Source organism: Malaclemys terrapin, chromosome 1 (genome assembly GCF_027887155.1).
Source record: "Malaclemys terrapin pileata isolate rMalTer1 chromosome 1, rMalTer1.hap1, whole genome shotgun sequence".
Lineage (NCBI taxonomy): Eukaryota > Metazoa > Chordata > Testudines > Emydidae > Malaclemys > Malaclemys terrapin.
The window spans coordinates 294846447-294868554 of NC_071505.1; the positions used below are offsets into that span (position 1 = coordinate 294846447).

The 22108-nt window shown below is 41.8% G+C and overlaps 1 protein-coding gene across 6 annotated transcripts in view; it reads left to right on the forward strand.

The window, feature by feature from the left end:
- Positions 1-22108, forward strand: part of RB1 (RB transcriptional corepressor 1) — a 161066-nt gene that overhangs the window by 5250 nt on the left and 133708 nt on the right. For all 6 annotated transcript variants that reach the window (XM_054014743.1, XM_054014715.1, XM_054014722.1 and 3 more), the window contains exon 3: positions 9785-9900. In XM_054014743.1, coding sequence (XP_053870718.1) covers positions 9785-9900 — 116 coding nt within the window. The remainder of the gene's footprint in view (positions 1-9784; positions 9901-22108) is intronic.

Consider the following 22108-nt stretch of genomic DNA (forward strand, 5'->3'; position numbering starts at 1 on the left):
TCTAAAGTTCACATACATGTCAGTAGCTTCTCTTTTCTGGGAACTGCTATGTAAGGTCCAGGGACAACATTCTGGTAGGAATATTAGCACCTTTCCTTTCATAGTAGTGGGGAGTTCAGAAACTGGGTGGACTTTACACAGGGTGATGTCCCTGGGCCTTGCTGTTCTATTTGAGTAGTGTTTTTACTATTCATGTCAGGGTTGTAAAATTTGACGTACTTAACAAAGACAGACAGATTGATTTTTAACGTTTAGCAGCTTAAAATAAAAACCCCTCTCCCAGCAAAGCCTGAGACTGCTTTTTTTTGTGTGTGGCCAGGATTGAAGTCTTAAGCAGTTCCTCTGCCCACACTTAAGAACCACAAATATCAAGCGGAAAGGACAAAAGTTTTTTGACCTTGTTATGTGTAGTTAAGTGGAGAAGATTTAGTCTTTCAATATGACATCCAGACTTTGTAGAAGACAAACTTCTAAAAACTAAGTTTCTGGTTATAGAGTAGCAGCCGTGTTAGTCTATATTTGCAAAAAGAACAGGAGTACTCGTGGCACCTTAGAGACTAACAAATTTATTAGAGCATAAGCTTATGCTCTAATAAATTTGTTAGTCTCTAAGGTGCCACGAGTACTCCTGTTCTTTCTGGTTATAAAATATTCCAATTATGAACCAGTGCAGTACTGTTCCAGAGTCTGTATACTGGGTGAAACAATAGAACTGATATAAATACCTGTGCTGTAGCACAAGCTTGCCACCCAAGTACAATACCATCTGAGACTCTAGATATATATTGGGCAGCAAACTTGTCACCACCCACATCACCAGAATCACACCATTTTTTAGCACTCTTGCTTGACTAAGGTTAGCACTTGTATATCTACCTGAGGTGGCAATTATACCTCCAGCTACAGTGTAGATGTACCTTTATTATGTCCAAGGTCGTAATAGGATTTAAAAAAAGGACTAGACATTTATATGAATAATAATTCTATCTACAATTAAACTGGCTAGGATAAAAGCATTTAGGGAGTACAAGCCCTCATTCTCTAGGGCATAAACCAACCGCTAACTCAGTGGGGTCAGGACAAAATTTCACTCATAGACATGGTACTGCATAATTATCCACTGTGGAGACTTTACATCTTCTGAAGCATGTGGTACTTCCCACTGTCAGAAATATAATGCTTGGCTAAATGGGCCAGTGGTCTGGTCCAGTGTGGACATTCTTATGAGCTAGATTACGGCCTCCTATGGGAAAGCCCGTTGGACTGGCTCAGAGGGAGAAACAGTCTGTCAGGTTTCTCCTCTCAGACTTTTCCCCTGAATTCCTCCATCATGTTCTTGCTGTGACACAGACAAAGTTGGGGATTCAGAACCCAAACCCCTCAGACCTCAGGGAATCTGGCAAAGGAATATACTTGTAGAGGCCGTGTGCCTCTACGCTGGCTCTAGGACCCTTCAGAGCCATCCTCTGCTCCTTGCCAGCATGGCTGGCCATGGAATCATATTGCCTAGTCCACTTTTGGGAGTGATTGCTTTGGGATCCCCAGTGATAGGGGTTCCATTGGTGCTGACAAGTACAGAAGGAAACTGCAGATTCTGTAGGAATGGTGCCATGGAGGTGACCAACTTCAGCCATCCACACATGGATATTCAAGGGATGATTCCCCAATGTTACTCCTTTGCTAATGTCTTCATTGTCTATACATGAATATCATAGCTAAAATTTCATTAATTTTCAGGGGTAGACCCTAGTCTCTTATTCCAACTGGTTTGCTCAAGCAAGATAAAGTCTGATTAAACAGCCAGTTGTGGACTCCCCTTCAAAAGAGGAATCTCAGTGTGGCAGTATCAAAGAGGCAGCAGAAGTGCCTCATCTCTCTGATCCAGCATTAAGGGTGCATCAGAGGAAAGACAGTATTCTGAGCACAGCTTATACCAGGTAGATTCTTGGCTGGTAGAATAGCCCCTTGGAAGATATTGCCAGCCAAGTCAACTGACTTTTCTAGTTTGCACCAGGGGCCTCATTCTCAACTGGAGCTAGGATCCAGGAGCATAAAGGGGGAGTAATCCTGCCCCACCCCCAACGCAGCTGCAGAATTCAGCCTTCAGTGTGGGTAAAACAAACAATCATAATACATTTTATTAGATTCAAGCATTTAAGTAGCAATAGTTCTAAATAAGAATCCAAATAAAAAATGAATTTTTGTTTGCAATAGAAAATGCCAAAGAATTTCAGTATTGTATGTGAGCCTCCTTAGGTGAGCATTCAATGAAGGATAGCCATGTAGCAGGATTTTTATAAAGGTATTAAATAATTGTTAGGGCTATAAGTGATTTTGACCATGAATGCTCAAAGCTAATCTTAAATCTGTGTTTTCAAAGTGAGTGAGCTATATATAGGTAAGACCAGCTCTTTTTCCCTTAGTAATAAATTCCTTGTGCTTTGTACCAGTAACATAATGCTATCAAGAGGCACAATCACAGAGACTCCAGACAGAGGCACTGACAGGGTATAAGAGTCTAGAGAAAATGGGAATGAATCTTTTGAGGAGTAGGTTTCATAATCATTAGCGGGCTAAAGTTAAGAAAATCAACTTAAAGTAAGCCCCAGCTTATAAATAGAGAACCTGTCAAAGTAAAAGCTCCACTTCAACTATGGCGGTAGAATACTAGTAGCATACTAGTCCAGGTGGGGGATAATCAGTCTATTGCATAATGAGGAAAACCTACAACTACTTGGTTTAGTGTGTGACTCTCCGAATAAAAGCACAGTATCTTGATGACAGAGATGCAGAAGGACAATTCTAGACTTTATGTAGGATATTGTACAGTAGGTCCATCTGTGGATTGGCTGCCGCACCCTCCATTCAAATAATTTGTTTTTATGATAGGAGGAAACTATGGTGAAAGAGATGGACAAACTTCCTTAGGTCACTAGGACAAACCCACCTTCTGCTAGAGGTAGAGAAGTCTCATAATCTTTTACTCACTGAAGTCACCCTAGGAGTAGGTTATGTTTGTAGACACCCTGTTGTGAGGGGAGATTCAATCACTAGGAATCTCAGTAGCTAGATATGTGGTATCAGTGAGTTATAGTCTGACTTTCTACTACGTGTAAAGGTAGTAGTTTTCATGAGAAATCTAGAGAAAGATGGCCAAAAATGAAAAGCTAAAATACTTCAGGTAAAACACATTCCTCAAGTCTGCTGTCTAATTAATGAGATCTTTATATTTGTCTTTCGATACTGATATTTCATAACCTAGCCTAAAGTTTTACCACTGCTACCAAACCAGTCCGACTGGACTAAATATAATGGAGGTGACTGAACAGGAGTGTAGATCTTATAAGGATTGATTAAACTCTGAATTCAACTGACCTGTGGACATCAAGATGAGTAGAGACTCTTCATGAGTCAAGATGATGTTGAACAGATACCTGCTGGAAGGTCTGGTAAAAGAACTTAAATTGTCACTGTAGCTACTTATTGTTGACACTGAATGTTTTATTTGCAGAATCATCAAGTATGTCTGTTCATCTCTTGCACTCTACTAGCATAATTCAGTGGCATATTTGATTTTTGAGAACCCATTTTCAGCACTTCTAGAAAGGATTCTTGTTTCAATCTAGCTACTTAAAACATAACCATAGTGAAAAGCGACAAAGAGTCCTGTGACACCTTATAGACTAACAGACGTATTGGAGCATAAGCTTTCGTGGGTGAATACCCACTTTGTCAGATGAACATTCATCTGACAAACATCTGACGAAGTGGGTATTCACCCGCAAAAGCTTATGCTCCAATACGTCTGTTAGTCTATAAGGTGTCACAGGACTCTTAGTCTGGATCTGTAAAAAGCGACAAACACGGTTATCCCTCTGATACTATAACCATAGTGAAAAATTCTTCAGAAGAATTCACCTTCATTATTTTAGTCCATTCCACAATTTTTCCTAGTATTTCCTTTTACTGGTAGTCACACGTAGGCCAAATCTACACTACCACTTATGTCAGCAAAATTTATGTCACTCAGAGGTATGAAAACACCGCATCCCCCCAAGCAACATAAGTTTAGTCGGCATAAGTGGTAGTGTGCACAGCGCTATGTTGGCGGGAGAGCTTCTTTCGCTGACATAGCTACCGCCACGCTTTGGGGATAAATAGGATCTCTATTTATTTATCTCCTAGAACTGGAAGGGACCTTGAAAGGTCATCGAGTCCAGCCCCCTTCCTTCATTAGCAGGACCAAATACTGATTTTGCCCCAGATCCCTAAGTGGCCCCCTTAAGGATTGAACTCTCAACCCTGGGTTTAGCAGGCCAATGCTCAAACCACTGAGCTATCCCTCCCCCCAATTAAACCAACATTGGTTTAATTATGTCAATGGGAGAGCTCTTTCCTGTCGACAGAGTGGCTATATGAGAGATTTTGCAGTGGTGCAGCTACATCTGTACAACTGTGCCACTGTAAACTCTTGTAGACATAGCCTTAGACTTAAATTCATACACTGGTAATCATTGGGTGCTAATCATCCATTTGAAACATTGATCAGTAGCTTCCAAATTTCAACTAGTGAGAAACAGCCTATTAATGAAACCTAATATGAGAACTGAAAAATAGAGAATCTATTTTATAGAGAATCTTAGATATTCTATTCACTTTCCAGTTTCTGCATTCCAGCAAACCAAACCCCTTAACAGTTTCCAACCCCACCCACGCCCATGTTATCACCTCCTTTTCCCGCTTCCTTAAATCGCCAATAATTCCATCCAATTTCCTTTCTACTCTAGGAAGCTTAAATTCATAGCTATGCTAGACACTAAAAATCATGGTCTTAATAAAGACACTGGATTTATGGCATGTTACAATCTGTAACCCACTAACCCCCTTTTTTGTCCTATGACTACAGGTGTGTTAATGGGCCATTTCACCTTGAATGGTTTCTTAGCTTAGAATATGTACTATCTGTTCAATCTTGTATTTAGCTGTGACACTCTTAGTGCCTTTCCCAGACCTGAAGAAGAGTTCTGTGTAGCTCGAAAGCTTGTCTTTTTCACCAACAGAAGTTGGACCAATAAAAGATATTACCTCACCCACCTTGTCTCTCTAGGTTTATAGACAGTTCTATAACTTGCTTATTACTGGGTAAGATGTTCCAAACAAGTTCTAAATCTTCCTTTAAATGTTGATGAGGTTACTTTAAAAGTATGGCAGCTAGTACCCCAATTTGATTTCATTGCTAGTTTTAGTTTACTGTCTTCTCATCTGGGTTTGTCTTGAGACAGCTGGAAGCATGCACATTTTGAAGTAGATGTTTATTTTTAATAACTTGGTTGCAGTCAAACTGCAAAAGAAGTAATTGTATAAAGTTTGTGAGTGGATTTACTGGTTTGATCTAAGTTTAGGCATTTTGCCATCTACCTACTAGAGCTTGTCCACGTGTACTGGATCAGATATAGTTCTGCCCCATTTCAAAGAGATTCCTCATCCTGGTTCAACTTCCTCCTTACCTTCTTTGATGACATGCAATCTTAAATTACTGATTTTGGTTTATTTTTTTCCTGGTTTTACTCTGCTTGAAACTATTCTCCTTAACTCTAAATGACTAAATAAATGTTCAGTATTACCCAAACCCCAAGGTTCAGATTACCAGTTACTTTCTCATTCTCTTGTCTGATTCACCATTCTGGAAACTCACGAGTAAGGCTAGGTTTATGTCACAGAGGTCATGGAAGTCACAGAATCAGAGACCTCCTTGACATTCTCTTCTTCATCCCTGGGGCTACAGGACTCTGGAGCTGACAGCCAGGGTCACACTGGCAGGATTCCAGCAACAGGGGCCCCCCTGCAAAGTTCCAACGACAGCTGACAGACTCCTGAGGGGGCCCTTCTCAGGGTTCCAGCGGCAGGCAACAGCCTTGCACGGGGAGAGCGAGTGGCTGGGATGTCCTGTTTTCTCTCTGGGAAATATGGTCACCCCTGCAGCTTCCAGTCGCTGTGGGCAGAGGGGCAACCCCACAGCTCCCATGTGGTGGGGGAAACCATGCAGCCGCAGCAGTAAAAGTCACAGACAGGTCACGGCTTCCATGAATTTTTTGTTTATTGCCCATGACCTGTCCGTGACTTTTACTAAAAATAACCATAACAAAATCTTAGCTTTACTCATGAGGTAGAGTATCCAAGGCTTCTTGTCTTCTATTTAAGTGCCTTAATGGCCTGCAAAACTCTGTGGGGAGAACAGTGACCGTGATCCCACTTCGTGATAGTCCATCTGTCAGTTACTAGGTGCAGTGGGAAAGAACCAACAAGGAGAAGATGTTATTTATTTATATTCTAAAACTGCCTGTTTTAGACTCCATGTGGTACTCTAATTTAGTAAGGTTTTTCTCCATCTAGGGAGCCATCTTCGCTAAATAGCAATAAAACCTAAATAAGGGATAGCAATTAAAATGATCTGAGTTTCTCTCCTTAAAATGAGTTCACAGTAATGTGCTCTGAAAGAGCCTTCACAGGAAGCCGATGCTGATCAGAGTTTATGTATGCTGAAGCCCCACTTAGTAAACAGGGACCCCATTCTCTTCCATCTTTTGTTTCAAGTTTTAATGACATGGCTTGGTAATCTTTAAGTGTGTGTGATGTGGATTTACTTCTACAACTACACTGCAGCTTTAAGCCATGATCCAGCAAAAGCCATACATACTAATGGCCTCTTCTTTTTACTTACAACCTATACTGAAAGATGATCCCTCACTCTCCCAGATCTTGGGAGACAGGCCAGTCCTCGCTTACAGACAGCCCCTCACCCTGAAGCAAATACTGACCTGCAGCTACACACCACATAACAAAAACACTAATCCAGGAACCTATCCTTGCAACAAAGCCCGATGCCAACTTTGTCCACATATTTATTCAAATGATGCCATCATAGGACCTAATCACATTAGCCACACCATAAGTGGCTTGTTCACCTGCACATCTACCAATGTGATATATGCCATCATGTGCCAGCGATGCCCCTCTGCCATGTACATTGGCCAAACCGGACAGTCTCTACGCAAAAGAATAAATGGACACAAATCTGACATCAGGAATCATAACATTCAAAAACCAGTAGAAGAACACTTCAACCTCTCTGGTCACTCAGTAACAGACTTAAAGGTGGCAATTTTGCAACAGAAAAGCTTCAAAACCAGACTCCAACGAGAAACTGCTGAGCTTGAATTAATATGCAAATTAGATACCATTAACTTGGGTTTGAATAGAGACTGGGAGTGGCTGGGTCATTACACATATTGAATCTATTTCCCCATGTTAAGTATCCTCAGATCTTCTTGTCAACTGTCTAAAATGGGCCATCTTGATTATCACTACAAAAGTTTTTTTTTTTCTCCTGCTGATAATAGCTCATCTTTATTAATTAGCCTCTTACACTTGGTATGGCTGCTTCCACTTTTTCATGTTCTCTGTATGTGTATATATATGTATCTCTTCACTATATGTTCCATTCTATGCATCTGATGAAGTGGGCTGTAGCCTACGAAAGCTTATGTTCAAATAAATTTGTTAGGCTCTAAGGTGCCACAAGTACTCCTGTTCTAATCCCAATAAAGTTGTTGAGATTTTTTTTTTTTTTTTTTTTTTTTTTTTTGTGTGAGAGAGTCTGGGTTGCTTTGTTCTCTTACAGGACAGGGACCTTAGTCTGTCAGCTTCACTCTCAACTCTTGCTTAGATGCATAACTGATCTTGATTTCAAGGTACTAGTAGTGCTAACTGAATGCTGATTTGTTTTTTAAATGTAGATCATGGAAACAGTGGGGTGGGAGGAAATAACTCCTCTTGGGAATGACTATTTGATATGTTAAAGGAAATAAATTAAGGACCTCTTCATTAACAGTCATCTTTGCACTTCTTTTATGCTGCCCCTTGTGCAAGGGCCACTTGCCTCCTTCCCCTCCCCCCAATAATAATTCTTTCTATACTTCAAATTTCTTCTTAAGAATCTCTTTTGCCATGATGTCTGCAGTACACTGCCAGCTAATGATGGCTAGTCAGGGGTGGAGTGGAAGACTACTACTATTGATCTGCTTATTTATCTCCATTAACCAAGAGTCTGCGCTTACAAATTGTACAACCGTCTAATGTCTGTAAAACATGCTTATTACGTTTATCCCTTTTTCCCTTAGTTCCTCCCTCTTGCTTCACCCAACTGTTTTGTTGTGTCTTAAATGAAGACCTGTCCCCCTCCAGTTACTTGCAACTATCTTCTGTGTCTGTAAAGTACATAACACAACTGGGCTATGACTTGGTTTCATCTTACATGATTCTATATACAAGTTGAAGATAATTGATTTTTAAACTTTGTTAAACTTCTTTTGGAAGGAGAAAAGAAAACTAAAACTTACCATTTTAAAATTTCAAAGCTGTGAATCTTAAAGATTCACAGTGTAAATGTCTTGTAGGTCTTTTTCCTGACATCTAGGCCATATGATTTTCATGTTTTATTTGTTAAATTTGTATTTTGAAAGTAGGCAAAGTAATGCAATAACAATTGTTTGGGATTAAAATACTTGTTTGTAGAACTAAGATTTCTTATTGAAGGGTTGATTTTTATGTAGAATTTCTTTTTAAAAGAATTAAAGTAAATTACTAACTCAAATGAGCTGACATGCATTTTGAGTAGTAACTTAAGGGTAGCTTCAGTAACATTGCTTGAGTGCTACACTAATTTTTGATATATGTGTAGAGTATCACATGCTAAAGTACCTTTAGGTGGCAGTTGATGTTCAGTTACTAGTTGAAGTCAATTTTTGAGTTGACTAACAGCCAAGTATTGAAATGTCAAGCCCTCATCCTTCAGATTTCCCAGGTGCTATCATTGAACAGCTTAGGTCAGACTGGCCAACATGTATAAAACTTTTAAACTCAGTTTTCTGTGGGAAGTTTAACCCTAAATTTGAGGTTCTGGGAATGGAGGTATATATTGGGATTTTTTGGTTTTAACGCTACACAAACCTTTAGTTGCGTGCTGGTTGCTAGAGGACTGGCTCCACGGAAGAAATGACACTTAACAAACATTGAATTTATTTGGCACTGCTTCTTCAGGCTTGTTGCTTGTCACTGGGAGTTAAGTTGCATCGGGAATGACTTGAGAATTTGTCAATACGCCTAATAAAAAGTACAATGGGATGAATATTCAGGAACATCCAGTGGACAGTAGGTAGATCCCAAGAAACTGTATTGAGTATCAGCATTGCCAAAAGAAAATTAAGGTTTTAAACATCCAACTACTAAGCAGAATTGGCTGCATAATAACATTGTGCACCCTCTTTTCACGCAAGTCTAATTGTACATTTCCTTCATTTGTGAATTTGTGCCAGTCTTTAAGACTTTTTTTTTTTAAAGCTGATTATAGTCTGGTCCTGAAAGGTGTAATCTGTCTTGTCTGCAAAGTTTGAGGCACTTACAGTATTAATATGCCTTAATGAAAATGTATTGCTTATGCACGACTGAAGCACATCACTGTGTTTTTCAATGGAAACATCATTCCCATTCTAAGGCTATTTTGACATTTACAGGGAAAATTAAGCTTGCACTGCAGGAATGAGTATTGGAATGTCTTTGCACTTTCATCTAGAAGATGTAAATATTTGGAACTCTTGACTTGTCCAGTAATTAGAAATCATGGCTTTGGTGTTTTCTGGCATTTGTTTAGCAGAGTAGTGTTCTGTATATAATACTCAGGTGATAACTCAAAAGCAAACTAAAACTGTGTTCTCTCTTTCACTAGGTGGGTTACAGTGAAAAGAAAAAGGACTTGTGGGGGATCTGTATCTTTATTGCAGCAGTTGACTTGGATGAGATGACATTCACTTTTACAGAGCTTCTGAAAAGTATAGGTATGAGGTAGGTTTTGCGTGAATTGAAACGCCTGCAATAAGCTGGGGGCAGGTGACATTTTTTGGGTAAGATTACCAAGATTCTTGTTTTTGAGCAACCTGAGCCTTTGTATATATGACTTACCAAACAAAGGCAGCCATGCAAAGATTTATCATTTTGATCCAGGCATAAACTACACTGAACCTCTAGCTCTCCCCTTTTCACCAACAAAGTGAAATTCAAATTTTAAATGCATAAATCTGAAAAATCTCATTTAAGCTTTTTAACAGCTTCCCAACACACTGCTCCTCTTTAATGATCCAGCATCAGTTTAAACTCTGCACCTTTCTACCTGCTTTACAGCAGAGGATAGGTGAACTGTGGCATTGGTACTCTGACTCCTCAACAAATCTTCAATTGTATTTGAATCCCTGCTAACTTCTTTAGGACCTCTGGCTTATGAAATTAAGATAAAAGCAAAAAAAATTTTAATCTATCATATAGATAACTGTAGAGTTTGCATGATTGTCTTCTTTTGGTGGATGAACTAGATTTGTAATAAATTTGTCTACTAAATCACTTTTCCACAGGTAGAGCATGTGTATGTATTACTAGACTAGTGGATTGTTCTTGCACTCTGAAGCATTTTACTTACCGTAGTTTTGCTCTCCTGAGGTCCATAGTCATCTTTTACAGAAAGTCTATAATATGGCTAAAATCAAGGGGAAATATATTAGCATTTTTCTTATAAATATTGTAACCATCCTGTGTCATTCTCTTGAGTTGAAATATTTTGGACCACATGGAGAAATACTTGAAAAACAAACAAACAGCAACAACAACAACAAAAAAACCCTTAAACTTAAATTCTTCTCTGGGTAATTGTCCGCACAGATTTCACTCATGATGTGCACAAAATGGGATTATTTTTGGTTAGCAGTGTCTGTTGGGTCTATGCCTGTGCTCTTATGCCCTCCACCTGAGGGCATAAAGGATGGAGTGGGCTCTCTCCTGCCCTTCAGTTTTTCTTACTGCCCGTGGGTGCAAGACAGAGCCCTTGACAGTGTCTGCTTTTCTTGCTCATTTTGTGATTTAGCTTAACTTGTTAGAATTAGTATAATATATAATTAAAAGTTGTTTAGGGTTCCTTATGCCCACTGGCTTGTGTTTGTTTTTGTTTATTTATTTATTTATTTTTAAAGTAACTTGTCTAGGCTAACAAACAAAGCTTCTACTCTCCACTCCCCACAGGGACTTAGGATCATAGCAGAAGCTAAATCACTTGGATTTAATACCTGTTCCTCATGTGGCCCTGCTATACCAATGAACGTATATCATGGGAGAAGGACATGTTACAGGATGTTGTGTGTTTTCTCCAAGTGCATCCAGATAGGGAGGGAGGCAATGCTGAAACTCTCCTGCTGCAGAAGTTGATGCAGGCCTCCTCAAATGGAGATCATCAGCAAAACCTCAACCAGAAAGTCAGTCCCCCTTGTTCAGCACCCCGGTACTGCAAGATACCTTGGAGTGGTTCTAGTTCGTAGCCTCACATAGTGCCAATATCTAACACAGACCACTTGTGGAGAAGACACTCTCACCTTGCAGACAGCCATCTTGGCTTTCGTCTTCTCGGCAGCTGAATATTGCATGTCAGTATGGGCAGGTAGTGTACATATGAAAGTTGTTGATATGCAATTGAACACTGCTATGAGAATTGTCACAGTAGTTCTGAAGCAGGGCCGGCTCCAGGCACCAGCTTCTCAAGCAGGTGCTTGGGGCGGCCGGTAGGGAGAGGGGCGGCAGGTCCAGGTATTCGGTGGCAATTCGGCGGACGGTCCCTCACTCCAGCTCGGAGTGAAGGACCTCCCGCCGAATTGCCGCCGCAGATCGCAATTGCGATCACGGTCGCGGCTTTTTTTTTTTTTGGTTTTGGCTGCTTGGGGCGGCCAAAACCCTGGAGCCGGCCCTGTCTGAAGTCAACCTATATGGACAGTCTGGTTTCCTGTCCTTGTGCATATCTTGCCAACATTCTTCCAAAGAGATTCAGCCAGCAATAAATGAGAATTCCACTGCACAATAAATGAACTCGGACTTGCAGAGTTATGATGATCTCCATATCCCCCTGAGATGCCACCTTAAGTCTGGGTCTGGTTAGCAGCCAAAACCCACAAAAACTCAAGACTGTCACCAAACAGCAGTGTGAAGGCTGTGAGGAAATAAGCAGGGTCAAGAATCAAGACATGGTCACCTGGCTAAACCATGCATCATATGATATGGATCACAGCAAACCACATTAGAACATCAGACAGGCATTGCAGTCATTTTACTACACTAAGGGAAAATGAAGGATGGTCTGATATACAAATCTGGAGAAGACATCCAAACCATTGAATATCTAGTGAACTGCTTTAAGATCCTTCTCCCAAGGGACAATTTTGATTCCTTCCATGTCAGTGGAAGCCATTAACTTTTAATGCTGCTTTTCAAGTTGCTATCTGAAACAAGTGGCCTAGTGAGATATGAATCTGTTCAGAGCTACTTCCCATCAGAGACCTCACTCATCCACTATTATGTTGGTATAGATGTTACTGCAGCGGGAAGAAGCACGACACCAAAGACTAGCCAGGATGCAGGTTACCTTCCTCAACACCCAGCAGGAGGCAGAAATCACCATGACTCATTCTGGGCTCAGTCATTGAAGCGTTGTAAGACTGAAAAGACCTATTCTGTAAGACTGAAGTCAGTATTAATGTCTAAGGTAGCTCAGGTGGCACCATCTAAGCCGAAGGACCACATGGCCCACAGTCCTACCCAGGCACCAAGTACCTCTGTATCCAGCACCTTCCCACCTACTAGGTACTTGGTGGTGGTGGTGGTACCCATCACCTCAGTACAGACTACCTCTCTGAACCCAAGATGTTGGTACAGACTTCCTTGGCACAAAAGCAATGCACAGTACTGAGTGATCTGTCTGTGGTTCAGGTATCAGTCACTTTTACTGGAGAGAGGCCAATACAATCCCCCTTACTTTTAGAACAGTGGTTTTCAAACTGGGGTGTAAATATCGCTAGGTTACGTGAGGTCTCATCAGGGTATGTGTGAGAAAAGTCCTGTAATGGCAGACAATATATTTTATTTAGTAAGACTTGGTAATGTAATCATAGGCATATTATGTCCCTCTCTCAGATCAGGGTATATGGTAGACTACATTATTTGGAAAGGGGTACACATCCTAAAAAGTTTGAAAACCACTGCTTTAGAGTATCCACATCTGGCCAAAGAGGTGTCCTGTATCACAGTCCTTGGTTTGCAGGCAGGGTACTCTTCTTACAACTCTCTCTTCCCCTAGAGAGGGACATTTCTTTTTCTTCTCTTCCTCTTAACTCAGCAGGAAATAATCTCCTACTTGTCCTCCATCTCACCATGGGGTAGCTCAGTAGGAGTCAGGGAGAGATTTCATGGAACAGTCAATGAAGGGAGTTACAAAAAGATCAGGACCATATAGAGATACCCCATCTGATATTCCCCAAGGCACCTTCCACAGCATTACCCATATGTGCCCTGGCAATACTGGACACCCTGGCATATTCAACCCTACTCCAGGAAGCCAACATCCTCCGTTGTGTCCTAGGTAACAAGGTCCGTCTCCACCGAATATCTTTCATCCATGGCTGCTGCAGGGGCAAAAAGAGGCAAGTCAAGAGGAACAATGTTCTCCAGAGTAGGATCACCCAGTCCTGGCTTTAATAATCTCTTCTTTGTGGGAGGTGGTGAACCCACCTACATCAGCCTCGGCAGATGAATTTGCAGTTTTCTAAGACTTTATAGAACACATGGCAGAATCTTAGGTATTCCCCTTGAGACTGTACAAGAGAAACACACTTTCTTGGACATAGTTCAGTCTGCAACTCCAGGGAGATTAGTCGTGCTGATAAATGATGGTCTGCTGGAACCTGTCAAAACATTTGACACACATCTGCATTGACTCCACTCTTGAGAGTGGACAAAAGATAAGTCCTTGCAAAGGGATTTGAATATTTTTATCAGCATCTTTTCCCTGGCTCTCTCTGGTTGTGCAAGCTGTATAGTAGAGGACAAAGCAGCAAGGTCCTCTGAAATCCACACCCAGAGAAGAGAATCCTCAAAAAAATGGATCTTTTTGGCTGGAAGGTCTATTTATCTGCTAGCCTCCAAATGTGGGTTACAAATTACCAAGCTCTCCCCTCAGTGATTTCTTCAACTGTGACAAACTAACTTTGTGGACAAGCTTCTCAAGGAGCATCAAGAAGAATTGAAAACCCTTCTGGCTGAGGACCAATTGACTGCTAGAATATCCTTGCAGGATGCACTGGATACATCTGACAAGGCAGTGCACACAATTGCCAGAAGAAGACTGTCATGGCTTCAGTCTGCAGGAATCTCTTGGAAGGCCCAAGCAACAACCGAGGACCTTCCATTTCAGAGCTACAACCTCTTTAGCAATGGCACTGATGAGGCACATCATACCCTGAAAAATTCAGGGCAACTTTGCATTCCTTGGGGCTCTCTCCCAACTCCAAAAAAGAAAGCAGACAACACAACAGCTGTATTTCAAGTGGTGCTCCTTGACTGAATGTTATGGTCAGCCATCGAAGATCTTCTGAGCCACTGAGGAAGAGGCAGATATTTCACTGGAGGCAACCCTCTGCTGCCTCCTGAGGCTGGAGCTTTGAATGAGCAGCACATTTGATACCAACATTGGGAACTTGGCTGGCACCTCACAGGATCTTTTTTGTTGTACCATGGCAACTGTCTCCCATTTTCAAGAAGCTTAGGGTATGATTACCATGAACCAGTGGGTCCTTGGTCATAAACAAGGACTGTGCATCTAGTTTTAGTCCCTTCCAACCACCTTTCCCTCTGCCCATATTCTTCAGGAACCCTTTTCACAGGACACTGTTGAAGCAGGAGGTAGACTGTTTTCAGCTGGGAGTAGTGAAGAAAGTGCTGCTAGAGTACAGAGCCAGGGTCCTTTTTGTTCCCACTCCCACTTTTTTCACAAAGTAAGAGAATGAGTCTCCAACCCTGTTTTCATCACCTCACCACCTTCAACCTCCGTTTCAAATTCAGAATGGCAACTTCAGCTTCTACAATCCGTTTACTAGATCCTGTGGACTGGTTTGCAGCTTTTGACCTGCCAGATGCCTATTTTAACATTTCCTTACATCCAGCTCACAGAAAATACCTTGAAATTCATGGTCTGAACATCATGCTATCAGTATAGAGTCCTTCCTTTTGACCTCTTCATCCAATAGTTTTCATCACCAAGAAGCTGAATGGCTAATTCAAAGCGAACAGCCACAACAGGTGACTAACTTGGTGCAATCAATCCTAAAACTTCTTACCTTGCTGGGTTTCAATGTCAGAAACCAAAACCAAAACTAAGTCCAACTCAGGGCATAGAATTCAGAGCAGCAGTATTAGACTTCAGATCAGCGAGGGCCTAACTTCCACAGTAACAGTGTCAGACTGTGACAGACCTAATCAGTCAACTTCATGCCTATCTAAGAACACCAGTGAGACTGTCTCATACTTGTATGCTTTGCAGTATACACTTACATCACACAGCACGCCACACTTCACCTTTGATCCATGCAAAAGGGGTTGAGATCAGTATATCTACCAAGCAGATGTCACATGCAGACATGTAATGCCCAGGGATTAGGTGAGTTAGAATGGTCCAGATCAGTAGTCAGAGTTCATGCAAGATGTTGGAATTATTATTTATGCAGGGTATTACTACAACACTAATTTAAACATAAATTCCTTTAGATTTAATAAAGGCTGAATGGTATTTATACAATTGCTCTAAACATGCCCCAAAAGCCTAAATAATAATCAATTTATTATGTACTAACAGTAATAAAACATTTATTTGATAAAGATAGATGCAAATAGACTACACCCAGGAGTGCTTAGACCCATATTGGTTGGCTCCAACTTGGCCAGGCAGGTATTAGCAATGAACCCTTTAAGAGTTTACTTTTTGAACCCTTTAACAAACAAGTGATGTCATTGCCAATTACTGACTTCAGCTAAAAAACAATTTGAGACAGTTTACTCTTATTTCCAGTTTTAATCCAGATAGATTTACCAAAGCTTTTCCTCCCTATTTCTTCCCCTCCTCTTTGCTGACCAACGATTCTTCATTTGCACGTGGGTTCACGTAGGCCCTAACTTTTGAGATAACAAGGAAGTATGTGAGGTGCCAAGGTTCATGTTAGCTCCTTCTAAAACAGATTATCTGTCTTATTTAAAACCATCTGCGATAACCTCTATTGGTCAGGGGCCTTCTTTTTAGAAACTTTTTTTTTTTGAACCAGGAATTCTTTCTACTACATTCCTTCTGGCCTTAACTCATTATTTTCAATTCTTTTCTTTATAACACACTTCTTTAACCAAACTCAAGCAAAGTTTAATTCATTGATTTTATATTTATTCTATACAAGGGATATGATAGCCAAGAGAGCTAATCTAAGGGGAAGGTACACGGAGGTATCCGGTGGGGTTGCGTGAGGCAGCAAGGCAGGATTGGGTGGGGTGGGGTCAAACAGGGTCCAAGTAGCAGCTAGTGGGTAATGGCTTGTTGCTCAGACAAGGCCAGAAAGGAAGCAGATAGTTTATATTGGTTACAAGCCAATCAGGAAGCTCGTCATGAAATCCTGGAAGCTGACCCACTCGAGTCTGTGAATACACTGATAACACTGGTCTACAATTTTTGAGAAGTCGTCTGCTTCAGAGATAAAATGTGCTATTTATTATGTATTTTGATGTGCTGAATTCAAATATGACAAAACAACTGGCTACTGTTTCTAAGATATTTAAGTTTTTACATTTTATGTCTATGTATATTGTGTAGATAGTAGAGTTTTAATCATAAGTTGTAAACCTAGGTCTTTTCATGTGTTTATGGTTGCTTTACATGATAATATTTCACCTGTCCTGTTTATGTAACACTTTAAAAATCAGCAAAAGGGTTATATAAATAGTTTTTTGCCTTTTGTTTCATAATAAATTTTATTATGTACATAGTTTAGTCCTATTCAGTGTCTACTCAGCGCTTCTTGGGTTGTCTCTTGTATTCATTAAATGGAGCGTCTCTTGTCACTGTCCAGCAATAGTCTGCGAGCATTGATGGGCTCCATTTGCCCTGATAGCGTTTCTCCATTGTTGCAATGTCCTGGTGAAATCGCTTGCCGTTCTCGTCGCTCACTTCTCCGCAGTTCGGTGGAAAAAAATCTAGATGAGAGTGCAAACAATGTATCTTTAGTGACATGTTGCAACCAAGGCTTTTGTATGTCTTGAGGAGGTTTTCCACCAACAACCTGTAGTTGTCTCCCTTGTTGTTTCAGAGAAAATTTATTGCCACTAACTGGAAGGCTTTCCATGCAGTCTTTTCCTTTCCACGCAGTGCATGGTCAAATGCATAATCTCCAAGAAGTTCACGAATCTGAGGACCAACAAAGATACCTTCCTTAATCTTAGCTTCACTTAACCTTGGAAATTTTCCATGGAGGTACTTGAAAGCTGCTTGTTTTGTCAATGGCCTTGACAAAGTTCTTCATCAGACCCAGCTTGATGTGTAAGGGTCGTAACAAAATCTTCCTTGATTCAACAAGTGGTGGATGCTGAACACTTTTTTCCTTCCAGGCTCCAATGACTGTCGGAATGGCCAATCTTTCTTGATGTAGTGGGAATCTCTTGCACGACTATTCCATTAGCAGAGAAAACAGCAGTACTTTGTGTGTCCAGTCTGCAGACCAAGCAAGAGAGCAACAACCTTCAAATTGCCACAAAGCTGCCACTGATGTTGGTCATAGTTTATGCCCCTCAAAAGTTGTTTCATGTTGTCATAGGTTTCCTTCATATGGACTGCATGACCAATTGGAATTGATGGCAAAACATTGCCATTATGTAGTAAAACAGCTTTAAGACTCGTCTTCGATGAATCAATGAACAGTCTCCACTCATCTGGATCGTGAACAATGTTGAGGGCTGCCATCACACCATTGATGTTGTTGCAGGCTACAAGATCACCTTCCATGAAGAAGAATGGGACAAGATCCTTTTGACGGTCACGGAACATGGAAACCCTAACATCACCTGCCAGGAGATTCCACTGCTGTAGTCTGGAGCCCAACAGCTCTGCCTTACTCTTGGGTAGTTCCAAATTCCTGACAAGGTCATTCAGTTCACCTTGTGTTCTGAGGTGTGGTTCAGAGGAGGAGGATGGGAGAAAATGTGGGTCCTGTGACATTGATGGTTCAGGACCAGAAGTTTCATCCTCTTCCTCGTCTGACTCAAGTGAGAATGATTCTGGTGCATCAGGAACCGGCAGTCCTTTTCTGAGGGGTACTGGGCGTATAGCTGATAGAATGTTTGGATAATGCACAGTCCACTTTTTTTCTTCTTTGACACACCTTTCCCAACTGGAGGCACCATGCAGAAGTAACAATTGCTGGTATGATCTGTTGGCTCTCTCCAAATCATTGGGCATTGCAGAAGGGATAGATTCCCTTTTCCTGTTCAACCACTGGCGAAGATTTGTTGCACAAGTGTTGCAGCATACGTGTGGGGCCCACCTCTTGTCCTGATCTCCAATTTTGCAGCCAAAATAAAGGTGATAGGCTTTCTTAACCATAGTGCTTATACTGCGCTTTTGTGATGCAAAAGTCACTTCACCACAAACATAGCAGAAGTTATCTGCACTGTTCACACAAGTACGAGGCATCTCTGCTCACTTTGGCTAAACAGAAATGTGTCCCTTTGCAAAATCAAACACTGACAAATAAGAGAGCACAACACTGTATGATTTCTAGAGCTGATGTAGGGCAATTTGTTCAGCAGAGTGATGTAAGCTTCATTATATTTGCATCATCCATGACTTCTAGGAATAACATGATGCAATTCATATCATGTATGACGCAATACCAGCTTCAGATTGCATCATTCATTGTTTTGCCTAAAAAGCAAGTACTGTTCAAACCCATTAATAGATTTATTAATAGATCCAGTCAAAGATGTATTTTAGTCATTTCTGGTTTAAATTGAGCTCCCTTCCCTTTATAACTCACTTATGCTCCGCCATTCCCAAGTCAAGGGTCGTATATACTGACCCAATAGTATATCTTGAAAACTAGAGCCAATCAACAATTTTAAGCATCATTTTTGTTCTCAGTGACCCAGAATTAGTAAAGTTTGACTACATTTATTTCAGAAGCATTTTAGCTGTAGAGCAGTGTAATTTGAGTTGGTGTGGCATGATGGCCAAGGCTGCTTCTCAGGAACCCAGTGGGCCTGGGTTTGAGACTGGGGTTTCCTGACAACATGTTGGTCATAATCCCACTAGAAATCCTCTCTTTGTTAAACTGGGTGGACAGAGCAACTTCAGGTGTGGAGAGGAATTTCCCTAATCAGTGTCTCTACCTCCAAAAACCTTGGTAACAGATTCCTCTGTGTGGGGGTGAGTGGGCTTAGCTGTGGATCAACTGGCAATTCAGGGTCTGTGGTCTCCTTAGGAAGCCTGCTTGAACATAAACACTTTAGATGTTAATACAATTGGCCTGGCATGAAAAGGCTTTGCTACACCTTCAGGAATCAGCAAGTCAAGTGCTGGCTGACAACACTACAGCAATACACTATATTTACACGCAAGGTGGGGAGCAAGCTCATTCCCATTGTGTCGGGAAGTCAAACATCTGTGTGGGGTGCATCCTGCACCAGAGCACATTGCTAACTGATACCTGCTGCAATGGGGACACAAGTCCAGGCTCCCTTTCAACACCTTCCTCATCCCCTGGACCCTAGGACTCATGTATGCCTTTCCATAGATACCCATGACAGTGAGGGCAAACAACTTAATTAGTTTTGAGAGAGCTGGACAAATGTATGAATACAATTGTATGATAAGGTTGCTTGTGATTGTAAGGGGCAGGGCTCAGCAGCCTTGGGCCTTGCTTCTGATTTATGTTTGAAACATGCTTCTGGGGATACCTAGACCTGTGAGCCACGGCGTTCTCTCTGACTCAGGCAGAGTAAGTTTTGCTGGCGATTAGACTGTCAGCTTTCTTCCACACCAATCTGTTTTCCTCACTAGCAAACTCCTCAAGGCTCTCCTGAACCAGACCTTGCCTAGCAGGTGACAGTCAGTGAACTTCAGCTCCTCAGAGATGTTTCTGTGTAATGCACAGCCCCTACCACTGCTTAGAAAATCAGACCTAAAAATACAAAAGTGTCACAGCACACTATTGCTGAAAAATTGTTTATTTTCTCAGTTTTACCACATAATTATAAAATACATCGATTTGGAATTGTGATAGACCCAGACCAGCTGGGAACAGCAGAGTAGTTCTATTTGAGTACCGGGATGTGGGCGGGCGCTGGATAAGCACTTTTCTGTGCCCTGACTGACCAGAGCAGGGGCTGCTCCAGGCTAATGACAACACCTGACTCCAACTAACCTGCTAAGAGTCAGGTGAGGCTGTTAAGCATCTGACTCTAATTAAGGCCCCTCTGATGCTATAAAAGGGCTCACTCCAGTCAGGCCAAAGAGAGCCAGAGGAGAGGAAGTGCAGCTGAAGGGCTGGTTAATGAAGACACCCTCAAGTTATTGATAAGGGAGCCCTAAGGTAAGGGTGAAAAAGGGAGAAGCAGGAGAGCTGTGGGAAAGTGGCCCAGGGAAATGTAGCAACTCTGGCAGTGAAAGGTTGACTGCCAACAGCTGCTACCAATTAGGGTCCCTGGGCCGGAACCTGGAGTAGAGGGAGGGCTCGGGTTCCCCCCAACCCACCACTACAGGAACACCTCCTGGGAGGGGAAGACAGGCCCTTGTCAGGACAAAAGCCTAAACTGTTTTGGTATGAGGCCGTAGGAACAACAGAGACTGTGGGAGTTCTCTCACCAACCTCCTTGCTGGCTTATGAAAAGGGCTCAGTAGAGTGTATCCTTGGCCCTAGAGAGACAAGGGCTACGTGGAGGGTTGCAGTGAGCCTCTGAAGCTAGCATTAACTGCCTGGAAGTGTGGGACCTACGGGGTCAAGGTTGGAGCTCTGCTACAAATATAAATAATATTATTTACATTTAAGTGTGATACTTGAAATTGTTTTTCATTTGTGAGCCTTGTCTGAAGCCTGAGCCACAGGTGGCGGGGCTGAAGTATGTAACTTAGATTTGCTGGGCTCCCTGGGGTGTTGCCCTGCTTGCCACCCCTAATGCCGACCCTGCACTTACAATTGCCCTAAACCTGTTCCATGACCCCCCTGGGGGCTGTGACCCACAGGTTGAGAAACACTGATCTAGATGAGCTGAGTCCTCTCTGGAAGACCTCTGTGTACCCCCAGGGGTATTTATACCCCTTGTTGAGAGCCACTGGACTAGTTCCTTCTAGCCTTACCCTCAGAGGGTCCTGAGGCAAGGATGCAGGGTGTATCATGATAGCCCCAACATGAGCCAGGCAATTCTGGTATTAGATTTATCTGATCAACACAGACCCCAGTCACCTTACCCATTCCACCTGACAGTCTCTTAGAACAATGACCCAGCATCTTTACACCTGATAGCCTGGTTGCTGTCTGAATTAAGTATACTGAAAGACGCTGTACAGCTGAGGTTCAGAACATTCTACTCCAGAACAGTTTAGTTCTGTAAGTCAATTTGATTGAAAGGTTTCCTAAGAGATTTTTCCATCAAGATATCTCAGCAACAGCTTTCACCACTGACATCTCCAGTTTCAACAATACTGGGCAACTTATTTGAAGGCAATCTGGACTCTTCATCAACTCAAAATGAAAGTTCATTTTGCAGAATTATGTGTAAGCCATGCTGTCTTCACATCCTACAGTAACAAAATTCCTGAGGGATTCATGCATGTATTTCCCCCCACCTCCCGGTTTGGGTGCTGCCTCCCTCCTTTAATCTGAATATAGGACTAGCAGTGTTCTTTGAGCCCTTAGTAACCTGCTCCTTTTACCACCTCTCAATGAAAACTGATTTCCTGGTGGATGTTGCATCAGGTGGGAGGGTAGGAGAGATACAGGCTTGTATGTCAGGTCCCCTGTCTATGGTATTTCAGAATGCTGGGAGTACCCTTAGACCTCACCCAAAGTTCCTGCCCAAGATAGTCTCAAAATTCTATATAAATTGGTCTGTTCACCAAGTGACTTTCTTTCCAAAGCTTTGCATGCTAGACGTTGTCATT